Source organism: Apteryx mantelli, chromosome 2, assembly GCF_036417845.1.
Source record: "Apteryx mantelli isolate bAptMan1 chromosome 2, bAptMan1.hap1, whole genome shotgun sequence".
In the NCBI taxonomy this organism is placed as follows: Eukaryota; Metazoa; Chordata; class Aves; order Apterygiformes; family Apterygidae; genus Apteryx; species Apteryx mantelli.
This window is the reverse complement of record NC_089979.1, coordinates 126,062,123-126,074,157: the sequence shown is the minus strand read 5'-3', so window position 1 is coordinate 126,074,157 and position 12,035 is coordinate 126,062,123. Positions and strand designations below refer to the sequence as shown.

The 12,035-nt window shown below is 39.1% G+C and overlaps 1 protein-coding gene and 1 long non-coding RNA gene across 6 annotated transcripts; one reads left to right on the top strand and one right to left on the bottom strand.

Moving 5' to 3' along the window:
• Positions 1 to 24: 24 nt before the first annotated feature.
• On the top strand, positions 25 to 8,119 carry OXSM (3-oxoacyl-ACP synthase, mitochondrial). 4 transcript variants are annotated; one of them, XM_013941541.2, is made up of 3 exons: positions 25 to 56; positions 3,931 to 4,939; positions 7,476 to 8,119. In XM_013941541.2, the coding sequence occupies exons 2-3, from the start codon at positions 3,960 to 3,962 to the stop codon at positions 7,876 to 7,878; spliced, it is 1,383 nt and encodes a 460-aa protein (XP_013796995.1). In that variant the 5' UTR covers positions 25 to 56; positions 3,931 to 3,959; the 3' UTR covers positions 7,879 to 8,119. The 4 variants fall into 4 exon arrangements, with proteins under 4 accessions (XP_013796995.1, XP_013796994.1, XP_013796993.1 ...); XM_013941540.2 differs by having other exon boundaries at positions 37 to 90; XM_013941539.2 differs by lacking the exon at positions 25 to 56 and adding an exon at positions 793 to 893.
• On the bottom strand, positions 244 to 1,707 carry LOC106483577 (uncharacterized). 2 transcript variants are annotated; one of them, XR_001292408.2, is made up of 3 exons: positions 1,280 to 1,330; positions 719 to 793; positions 244 to 602 (listed from the first exon to the last, which is right to left on the bottom strand). It is a non-coding gene; the product is annotated as an uncharacterized lncRNA (long non-coding RNA). The 2 variants fall into 2 exon arrangements; XR_001292407.2 differs by lacking the exon at positions 1,280 to 1,330 and adding an exon at positions 1,517 to 1,707 and having other exon boundaries at positions 245 to 602.
• Positions 8,120 to 12,035: the final 3,916 nt, after the last annotated feature.

Sequence of the window (12,035 nt, the reverse complement as noted above, 5' to 3'; positions counted from 1 at the left end):
GCTGAATTGCTAATTAAGAGCTAACGGGTCATGAAGCAGGCACCAAAAAATCACAAGTAATTTTCTTCAGAGATTTTTTTGCTTTAAAAGGTCGGTTTCTTTAGGATCTTCACCCGTGCTTTACACCAGTAGGGTGCATTTTGGTCATGTTTACAATGCTTTTCTCAATCATAAAGCCTAGATTTCTAAATAATGCTTTGAAAGTGTTCATAGCAAAGTGGTGGGAAAAAAAAAGAGAAAACTAAGAGCCAAATTCAACAAACTACAAACACCTTAAATTTCAAGGAATTTTATTTCCAAAAGGAAATTAAATACAGGCTTCATTTCCTGAAAATCCTGAATCTTAATTTTTTTTTATTTAATACTGCATTTCCCTCCTTTTTGGAATCTCTGTGTTTTTTTTTTTTTTCCCCTGCAGTTGGTGCTTCAAGTCAATGTCAAGACTTTGGCACCCATTTTATGCTCTGATATGATAGCTCCTGTGTTTCATGTATTTAAAGTACGATGCCATTGTCTTTCTTTTACTTATTGTTCCTACATGTCATGTCGGGTGCAACTGGCAGCTTGGTCTCAGTTCAGATCATGCACTGCAGTTCCAGCATCTGGAAATAGCAACAATGAATAGTTTACTTTGTCTGTATTTGTGCCATTGCAGTAGTTGAACATATATTTTTCAAGAGTCTCCTATAAAGTCAATAATCAGCTTGTTTTTATTTACCTTAGTAATTACTGTCTTCTCTGCTGGCATTTCAGCATCTGGATGGAGGAGCAACCATTTTCAAGGAATGCGGCCCTGGAGTTGGGGAGTTAATGAAAAATGGGGATCTGAGATGTGCAGCTAGTAGAAGGGGATCAGACAGGGACTGGGAGTAGAGAAAGCAGATGAGTTGCAGGTAGGAAAACTGTCCCAAGGAATTAATTCAGGTGGGATATAAAATGGGCCTGGGACAGACTGTGCAGTCCTGAATGGCTCCCCATGAAAGCATGTGCAGTGCCCTTGAATTACATTATTGCATACTATTTTCCACAGATAATCTGAATTTTGACATTTCCTAAATACTGAATGCTGGAATTAGTTGTTCTATGCATGCAATATTAAAGAAACTGATGGGAAACAACAAGGTTTCCCTCATGACCTTATTGTTGGTCTCCTGTAAGCTATTCCACGCGGACCTCGGGGTTTGTTTTTTTTTTTTTTTTAATCTTTCTTTGCGTGGTGTAAGTGTGCGGTTTTGGGGAGGAAGTCATCCTCTCGCCGCCTTCCAGTTCTCTTTATCACCTATGCACTTGCCCCTTGCCCGGGCCTGGTCACAGCTCTCCCCTTCGCGCCGCCGCCGCGCGCGCAGACGCCCCCCCGGCCGCGCAGTCCAGCGCCGATTACGCGATTCGCTCGGGCGGCTTCTCGCCAATCTTGACATCGGGGATCGACTGCTAAGGCACCGCGTTCCAGCCTCCCCACCTTCCCCGTGTGGTTTAGCCCGGCGCAATAGGAACAGCAGAGGGAGGCAGAGCGAACCATAGCGGCCTGGGGGGGAGAGGAGGTACCGGCGGGGCCTCTGCGGGTTAGGACGGGCGGAGAGGGAGGGAAGGCATTCAGAGGAGGCGAGGGCTCTCTTGGGCCGTTAGGGAAAAAGGGAAGGGGAGGGCTGATCCTCCTCCTCGGCGCTAATCCCCCCCCTCCGGAGGGGGACGGCGGTGGCGGCTGCGGCTCTGTACGGACTCTGGACGTCACGGGCGAGGCCGCGCGCGGGAGGGGGGGGGGGCAGGGTCACGTGAGGGGCCGTGGCAGGGAGGGGTGTTGCGCAACGGGCGGCCCGTTGCTATGGTGGCTCAGCACGCCGCGGCGGCCTGTGCTCAGGGGCCTCCCCTCCGCTGCCCCGCTAAGCCGCGGCGTGACAGTTAAAATTAGTTATGGCTTCTCGGGATACCTGGTGGTATAAAACGAGCTCGTGTTCCCTGGGAAAAATGAGTTCCCATTTATTTTTCCGTTCAGTGTATACAGTGAATAAAAAAAGTGATTTACCTTTTTTTGGAGTCAAGTTAGGCATTCTAATTGTCTTAAGTCAGTGAACCTGCATTTTATTAAAAGCCATATGTGACTGCTAGATAAGTATTAATTTAAAGACGTCTTCAATTAACTACAATATTTTTATAAAATGCAGATTCACTGACTTAAAATAATTAAATTGACTAATTTGGATCATAAGATAGGCTCCTGTGAAGAACCCGTGTGCGTTCGTAAGCACTGTTTCTAGCTTTTTGTTTTTAAGTAATGCTGCTATGTACTGTGGCTGCCATAGAAATGAGTAGTTCTTTGTTTTTTTATAAAAGTGTGTTAATCTTGTGACAGCATATGGTTCTAATACAGTTCTTTCTGTTTTACCAAATATTTAATGACGTTATGTTCCCCTTTTTATGAGGCAGAAAACATCTGACTCTGTAATGCCAAGTTTTTTGACTGTTGAGCCTGTTGCTGTTTTAATAGTGTTTCGGCTGAAGGCAAATATTAGTAATACTTATACAGTGGTCAAATCCTGGGTGGAGGCAGAGATGAAAAGAGCACCGCAGGGAATAAGGAAACTTACTTGTTGTAGGTGTGGGTTTAACTTTTTGCTTTTTTAAGTGCAGTGACTCTCCAAACTGCAAAGAGTGGCAGAAAAAAGTAAACATCCCTCATGACAATGGGCTGAAAAATGCCCATTAATTTAAAATTTGCATCAGCAACAAAGTCAGACCTGTTGAAGCCTGTACTCTATGTGCTTGTAGTGCTGTAGCCTCTGTCCTGCTCCAGCATTAGACCAATTTCAGATCTGGCTGTGACTGAGACAAGGCATGCGAGAGAGGGGCTAAGGCGCTACTGCTTAGAGTGGTCCTCCCATCAGGGAAGTCCTGCTAGAAGTACTTTTCCTCAGCAGCAGCTTTCCACTGTCGCTTGACATATTGCATGATAAACCCAGTCTCAGGGAGTGAGGTTCAAGGGAGCTGGGACATCTGTAGGCTGTATGTTTCATGGCTGCTGGCCAGCAATCAAATAGTCTGTAGCCAGATCCCAGGATGTGGTGTAAGTGCTACAATACATTGCTGGCAAAAGTGTTTTCAGTCAGAGCAGTGTTTAGAACATCATTTATTTTTATAGTTATTTCTATTAGAAGAAAAAATTAAACTTTATCACAATGTAGAAATATTAGTTTGTCTCTGTGTGAAATGATTGTAATCTCAGATGCTTTTTTGTTCATTTTATCATGGTCTTTCAATGTGCCATTGTGATATATCTTTCTCAAACACGCTTGCGGTGCAGTTCCCACCCCACAGAGCTGACATTCTGAGTACCCCCACAGCAGATTAAAAGGGAGGTGGGGATACAAAGATGAAGAGTCTGGTTCAAGTTATATAATTGCTTTAGTGGTAGAACTGCAAACAGATTTCCAGCTCTCTTGATTCCTTATGTTAGCCAGTTTTCTAGACCATTCTGCTTAACAAAGAAGTTAAGATAATGACATCCTTAACACGATAATGGTAGGACTTACTCTTTCAGGTCTACCTCAGAAGGCTGAAGTTATTACTGCTTATTGTTGATACCGCCAATCAACTGGTAGTTAAAGCCCTAGAGAGAGTCCAACAAAACTAGTGAGTGCCTTGCAGTCCACACTGGTGCACTGTCATCTTCATTAGCAGTTTAAGCTAAAAGAGCCCACTTGTCCATTTCATTCCATTCTGCCATCTTAAAGGCATTCGCGAAGTGAATGTGTGTCTATGCCGTCTGCCGTGGCACGTATCCTTCCAGACAGCGGAGACAGAAACTGCATCCCTTTTTGCAGTATTGAAAACAGGTTTTCGTGTAAAAAAGTTATTAACCTAATGTACTTGGAATGTTTCTCACATTGGCTGCTTCATTGTTGTGTTTTTGTCTTTTTTTTTTTCCTGTTACAGGAATTTGCATGAAGTGATTAATTTCCACCATGATCTCACAGTGTTCTCAGGAACTATTAAAGATTGCAAGTCTTCGGAGCCTGAAATTAAATCAGTATTTAAGAAAGCACAGAAGAGCTGTTAGCACCAAGTCACTGCCTACATGTCATAGGAGAGTAGTTGTTACAGGTATTGGCTTAGTGTCTCCTCTTGGTGTGGGGACTCAGTTTGTGTGGAACCGCCTTCTCCAGGGAGACAGTGGGATTGCATCGCTAGACGGGGAAGAATATGCAAGCGTTCCTTGTAAAGTGGCTGCTTGTGTGCCAAGGGGAAATGAGGAGGGTCAGTTCAGTGAAGAAAGCTTTGTATCAAAATCAGAGATCAAATCCATGAGTTCTGCTACTGTCATGGCGATTGGTGCAGCAGAGCTAGCAATAAAAGACGCTGGTTGGTCTCCGCAGTCTGAACAGGACAGCTTAACAGCTGGTGTGGCAATCGGAATGGGAATGGTTCCGCTGGAAGAGATTTCTGATACAGCTTTTTTATTTAAAACAAAGGGTTATAACAAGGTCAGCCCATTCTTTGTGCCAAAGATTTTAGTTAATATGGCAGCAGGTCAGATCAGCATTAAATACCAACTGAAGGGGCCAAATCATGCCGTGTCTACTGCTTGTACCACAGGAGCACATGCTGTTGGAGACTCCTTTAGATTTATTGCCTCTGGTGATGCTGATGTGATGTTGGCTGGAGGGACTGAGGCTTGTATTAGTCCCTTGTCGCTGGCTGGATTTGCAAGAGCTCGGGCCCTCAGCACTGGTTTTAACTCAAGCCCTAAAATGGCATGTCGACCATTTGATTCACAGAGAGAAGGGTTTGTAATGGGAGAGGGTGCAGCAGTGCTAGTGTTGGAAGAATATGAACATGCTATACAAAGAGGTGCTAGGATCTATGCAGAAGTTTTAGGTTATGGACTGTCTGGTGATGCTTGCCACATAACAGCACCTAATCCAGAGGGAGATGGTGCATTCAGGTAAGAACCTATATGCTAATTATAATGGTTACTTCATATGTTAATTATAATGGCTACATTTGCTTCTATTATTGTATGCTCTGCCTAGAGAAATACTGTTCAATCTTGCATTAATATTACCCATGTATCAGTTTAAAAATCATACATAGATTTCCAAAAGTCTGAAAACTTAATCTGAACAATATGTTTCTGGTAAGGTTTTGTCCCATTTTTCTTCTTTTAGTAACAGGATGAAGGCCAGTTCTTGCTAGAATCAATGTTTTTGAACAGAGTTATGAAAACTTTCTCTATGTGAAAATATTTTACTTATGGTGCTTACAGCTGTTTACACAAATGACTCAAAGAAAAACAGTTGTTTAAGATTCTCTTAGTATGAAAAAACCTCTTCAACTTCTATTTCACCATTTAAGCAGGTCATACTATTGTGCTCTGTAAGGGCAATGCCATTCTTAAAGAACTCTCAGATGATAAAAGCTGTAGAGTACTTGGAAAATCTAGTTTATTAGAATAATTACTGTAAATGTCATTAGCAATAATTGTCACTATTCTCTTTTCTAAAAGACTTTGGATCTTCATAGGGAAAATATTTGGATTATATGCCTATGCTACTTTCATGTTTAAATACTTTGCTCAATTGGGGTTCTGATGCAGTAAATAGAGCATTGGTGGAGAGATGCAGCAGAAATACATTTTAATACACTTTGGCAAAATGGTAAAACTTCATCTTTGTTAATCTCATCAAAAGTAGTTCACAACCAGATGACAACCTTTATTATTCAACTAATTAAATTTTTATTTAAATTACATGTGTAAGTATAAGTACTGTTTGTGAGCTGTCTATTGGCCATTGCTGACAAACACAGGAAGCTTTACTAGTTTTCATTATTCTGAATGTATGTGTGTGTTTAATAACAAAATTCAATATATCGTTGTGCAAATAGATCAAACTTCTGCATGATATTGTAAAGCTGCGTCTGCATCCTTATTGGATTAACAGATTTCAGAGAAGTGTAATATAACAGATTTCTCTCTTTGCTACTTGATTCATAGTTAATTTTTCTGTAGACTTAAGTGTGAGCTGGATAATCAGGAGTTTCTTATCTCAGATTTTCAGACTTGTTTACCCTTGAGATGATATGGCAATGCCTTGTAACACAATTTTATGATTGCAGTAGTGTATAAATTAAATTCACAATGGGAAGTAGTTGAAAGTTAATCTTGGTATCTCCAAAACGTTGAGCTTTTCCACCTTGAAATGAGATAATACATTTTAATACAGTTTTCATACAAATATTTTGTTACTGCAGCAGTGTACTATTCTTTAATAAATTTATTTGCCATGACAGAAAATTTCAGGGTAATATATTTTTGTCATCTTCTAATAACTATTTCAGTTGGAAACTAATACATATGTTGGAATGAACCTGCAGTAAAAGAGAGCACAAAACCAGACTCAGAAGGGTGTATACAAAGGGTGTTCCATACAGTTGAGATACACTGTTTTCTCCTTCAATTATTACATTCCTTGCAGCTGACATGTTTAACCTAAATTAATGTATCTGTTTCTCTCACAGTTGATCAGTAATCTTATTTGCCAGAATATTTGCTTACAAATACAGAGAGGGTCACTGGACTCTGATCCAAGCTAAGCTGGATGCTGCTGGATGCTTCTGAGGGTAGAAAACTGTACTGGACACATTAAAATTTGTCCAGCAGCCTGAGTTATCTATTTTTGGAGCTTTATTTTTATTTACCTATTACTTTTTCATAAATCTCAAAAGAGTCAGTGATCCTTTGTCCAGAGATACTTAGTTAAGCAGAGTGTACAAGGAGAGACATGTGCTTCATCCTTCTTTCCCTATGGGAAATCTGTGAGGAAATCACAGTATGGAGTCAACCTTTCTGTGGTTTTCATAGAAGAGCTTGTTTTATAAAGGCAGTCATAGTCCACAGAGTGCCAGGAGCCAGGATGGAGCATACGATGTCAGAGCAGAATGGGGGGACTTTCAATAAATTTCATTTTATCTATAGGAATTTGGGCTATGTCCTTTCTATTCCAGGGAAGGGAAAGAGATGTCTTCTAACCCCTAGAAAGAATGCAAAAGAAACTCTGCAGGAGGATTGCAGTATTTTTTTTTCGTTTCCAATTTTTTGGGGAGTGAAAGTGAAGCAATTTGTATTGCTAATTTCTTAATATGACTAGACATGTTGTGAGCAAAGTGAAATAATGTAAATATGAAAGAAAATGTAATAACTGGGGAATCCTCCTTTCATTTACAATAAGGGGATTTCTGGGACTATTCTGCTGCATGTTACATTAATGCGTCAGCTATGCTAGAGAAAATTAGTGGAGGGTACCTACACTTGTGTAATATTTCTGGTAGTTATTTGTCTCTAGTATGCCATTCAGATTTTCATTATGTGATAAACATTTTCACACACTCTGTACTTTTGTATTTGTTTTATTACACATGTGTTAGTCACAAGAATATAATGGGAAATTGAGCATCTGTTGTCTTTTTTTTTTTTTTTTTAGATGTATGTCTGCAGCAATAAAAGATTCTGGAATCAAACCTGAAGATATAACATATGTCAATGCACATGCAACTTCTACACCTCTAGGAGATGCTGCTGAAAATCAGGCAATCAAGAGACTTTTTAAAGATCATGCACGTAATATTGCAGTTTCCTCCACAAAAGGAGCAACAGGACATCTCTTGGGGGCTGCAGGAGCTATTGAAGCAGCTTTTACGGCACTGTCCTGTTACCATGGATTTTTGCCACCTACTCTAAACTTACAGAAAACAGAGGCAGAATTTGATCTCAATTATGTTCCACTAACAGCTCAGGAGTGGAAAACTGAAAAACGGCGTATTGCACTCACGAATTCATTTGGCTTTGGTGGTACTAATGCAACTTTGTGCTTTGCAAGTGTTTAACTTATACCGTATGTGAGAAAAGTGAATTTTTCAGTGCTCTGAAGAATGACACTGATAATAATTTTGTGTACTGCCACATTTTGTGTATACTGTGCGATCTTTTTTGTTTTTTGCAGCTTTGAGACTTGCTCATTTCATACATAAGAACTTTACTCACCCTAACATTTACATCAGTAATTCTTTTCAAGAGAGAGCATTTCCTTTACTAAATTTAATAAAAATAAATAAAAGGCCTATTCCTTGTGTGGTGAAGAAGTTTTTATTTTTGACTAGAAGAGGACAATTGCAGCAACTAATCTGAATAGCATTATTTTGTGAGAAGTGCATCAAAATGATGGTAAATACTGTATTTGAATTGCTGCATTTCTGACTACTCTTGGCTCCATCATTTTTGGGGCCAAACAACTTTAAGTGAACTGTGAGTTGCTTATACAATGCACACATAAATTTTAAAATGTGGATTTCTTTAATGCCTTTTTGTCCTTCTGTTTTTCTAAGTTTGTTTACTACAATGTTCTTTTCAGCAGTCAGGATGGAGTACCATCTGGCGATACATATGGGTATCAGTTCCATTTAATGAAAGGAAGAAGTGAATGTTCATGCTTTTGGTAGGCTCTCATCTCATCTCATAGCCTATAGACTGCCATAGTGGGTCAGGTATGTGCTCTTTTTCAGCATTCTGTTTACAACACTGCTCAGCACATGTTGCCTGTGCCAAGCATTGGAGTGGGAGGTACTGACTTTTAAAAAGAGAGGCTATTGCTCATCAGCAGTATTCTTTTTTTTTTTTTTGGGGGGGGGGGGAGGGTCAGGAGTTCTGGTATTGGTGTGACCAGGGAATCCCCTTCAGGCAAAAAAAGTCCTATCAGTGCAGGTAACAGTGGAGATTGGTGGTATTTTCTCCCATTTTGGCTGGCAAAAGGCCTTGTACAGTGCCTTCTGTATGCCCTCTATAGTGCAAGCTATTGGTTTTTAGTCTCTCATCTAAAGCATTAGAGTCTAATTGTAGGCTCCATTTTTGTTTTAATTTACCATTTCAGTTGGTTATCTCAAAAATGTCTGATCTGATTTTTGAATCTGACATTTTGGTTTTGAGTAAATAAAGTTGTGGATATAAGAAACAATAGTGCCTGTAGTCCTTGAAAAAGATGATGAGAGTTTCTGGTCTTGCTTCCTGTTCAGTTTCCTACTGGCTGAGGAAATCAACTCAGTACTTATGCCTGTCTCAGTGTTGTGACAATGGAGGAAAAAATGACACAAAGATACCAAAGTAACTGAGACGCAGTCTACATAGTTGAGTTTGCTATTTGAGCTGGATAGAAAAACTCTTGCTGTTGTTCCTTAGTCAGCTTGTTGGTGGTAATTAAAAATATAGATACTAATGAAAGGCATTTTGATCTTCTCTTTTTTTAATTATGCATTATCCAAGTTATCAGCCACTAATATCTAAAATGATTAGCCTTGGTAATAGGTAAGGCAGAGCCTACTGGGTCCCAACATGATTAGCTGTTCATTTTAAAAAGTATAAATATAAAATGAGTACGGCTGAAAGTATGAGGCATATGCATGCAATCATTAACAGGGCTCAAAAACAGAAGTTATACTTTACTCAAAGTTTTGTATATATATTGCAGTTTACCCAACATGAGCAACCCCTTGATGATTCTGTGTTTTTACTTATTTAAAATAGATTTTTCATATGCACATGGCACAGAAATTACTCAGAACCATTTATGCAAGAGCGAGGCTAGCTAACAAGTTAGGACTGTACAGTCTTTGTGACTTGATGACTTACTTGGTGATAATACAAAGTTTATGACTGAACTTCCCTTTTGTTACATGTTCCATTTATAATTTTTCCTTTTTCTCCCATCATAAATTGTTTCAAATATTGTAGATTTGCACACGTTCTTCCACACGGATGGCATTCAAGAGGTGGTAATGTAACAGCTCATAAGATTTTTGACAGTGGCTCATTTTCTTTTCAGCTTCATTCATTTCCATATGTTGTGTTACTTCATTAGCCAAGGAAGGAGTGATAACGGTGAAATATGCATACAGCATGGCCTATACATCTTCCACGTGGCATAGGGATAGAATTAGTAGACGCTAACCTGTTTTGTTCCCCTGAAATTTTAGACAAGAATAGCAAGGTAGATATTCAAATATGGTACTGAGGACTTAAATAATTACACAGAAATGAAAAAGACTGGAAGTCCTGGGTTGTTCTGCCAAAATGGAAAAATAGAACTATCCAAATGTGGAAAAACAAAGAATTTTTTAGCAAATAAAAATGCGTATAAAAGCATATGCAAGAAACAAATCTGGGTCTTGCACAGAGGATGAGAAAGGGGAGGAAAGAGAACAGGAAAACAGAATTATGCTTGAAACTGACATGTTGCTGGAGGTTTAGGTTGTCTTGCAAAGAACAAGTAAAGGACTTGGGCTGTTCCTTCCAGCATTATCCTAGCCAAGTAACCCCAAGTAACCTTTGACCTGTGCAAGAGGAGGCAGACTGGAATAGTGGACTTAAAGTACATATATAGTAACTGTACTACTACTTTCATTCTCAAAGAGATTGCTAATAGGCTATCACACCCTAAAATCTCATATATTTTGCAAATGATTTGAATGATGATACAAAACAGCATAATTTTTGCATTTGCTATCTTTACTGGGTAGAAAGGCAGAGAGAGTGATTAGAAAAATGCAATCAGAAAATGTTTTAAACTCTTTCAGTAGCTGAGCTAGTAAAGAGCAATACAGTCTAAAACAGATTAATGAATAATAAGCCAGAAAGAAAAATCCAAAAAATAACATATACCAATGGGAAAATGTAAGAGCTTACAAACTGGAGAGAGTTTGGGGACTTGCTGTCAGGGAAAAAAAGCTACAAACCTTGTAATAATAGCAGCAACATAATGAACAAGGATCCGGACTGCATGCAATAAAATGTAGAATATAAAATGCAACATCACTATCTGCAAATTATATGCAGAAAGGAATTAGTTTGAAGAAGTCAGGCTCCAGGAGACAGCTAGCAGCTGGATCATGAATTTGGAAAAAATATCCAGTGAGTTTGTTCTGGAGATAATGTTTCTTCAGGTATTTGTAGTCAGGGTAGAATTTGGGAAGACTAGATATTGCTGCACTGTTGTGGACCTAGTGTACAGTCCTACCAAACTTACCCAATGTTTTAACATATCCTGTTAATTACAATATTATTTACAGACCTGTAATTAATATTGTGGCAGAGAGAAATGCTTCCCTTTCCCTCTGCTAAGCAGAGGTCATGGCCTCAGGAGTGGTAGATGCAGACTCCTGTGTACCAACCACGAAAAGCCAGATTATACTGTCACATAGGAAAATAAAACAGAAACTGAAATGACTAAAAAGAGCTTTGGCTTCACTTCATCTCATTGCAATTAAAAAAAATCATCTGCTGCAGGTAACCTTTAAACCAAGAAAGCTTTTTGATGATTATTAGTTTAAATAGCTTGGTTATGGATAATTTTAAAAGGCCTAGATGCAGTGGTAAATAATATGCCCTGTGGGGAATTAAGATTAAAAAAAAAAGAACAGCCCCAAAGTTTAACCCCTGTTTACTTGAATTTTGTGTGTACAAGTTTCATTTTTATGTATTTGTTTGGAGTCATCCCTTTTTATCACATACCCCACTGAGCTGATCAGTGACTACTTACTGCTAATTGCTGCTCTATTATAATGGCTATAAAAATGAAAGGAAAACAGGTCTCTCTCTGCTGTTAAACTATGAAGCAGGCAAATTGATCAACCTTCTAAAACAGAATGCTTTCCCTTAAAATGTACCCTTCATGTTAATAACTGAGAGGTGCAAGGTTCCAGAGTTCGCACTGAAAAAAGGTTAATACTTAGACTCTTAAATTTGGAATTACTTATAGTCTGATAAGGAAAACTTGGAAATGCCAGTAGAATGCTTCTTTTGAAGCCTAGTTCTGAAGTCATGCGATACACTTGAGAAAGGCAAACACTCCAGGACTCAGATCAAAGGTCTCAGTTCTCACTTTTATTCAATTGGCATTCTTTTGGCTGACTTCATCAAAACAATCAGACACCTACTTTTTAATTTCAGAGTAAGAGTGCCCATGTACTTGGTAGATGACAGGTCACATTTCTGT

What these genes read in the sequence shown, in the direction of transcription:
- OXSM (XM_013941541.2), top strand. Translation starts at nt 3,960, where the DNA reads ATGATCTCACAGTGTTCTCAGGAACTATTAAAGATTGCAAGTCTTCGG. An exon ending in GAGGGAGATGGTGCATTCAG is followed by an intron (nt 4,940 to 7,475) that starts GTAAGAACCTAT and finishes TTTTTTTTTTAG; the next exon opens with ATGTATGTCTGCAGCAATAA.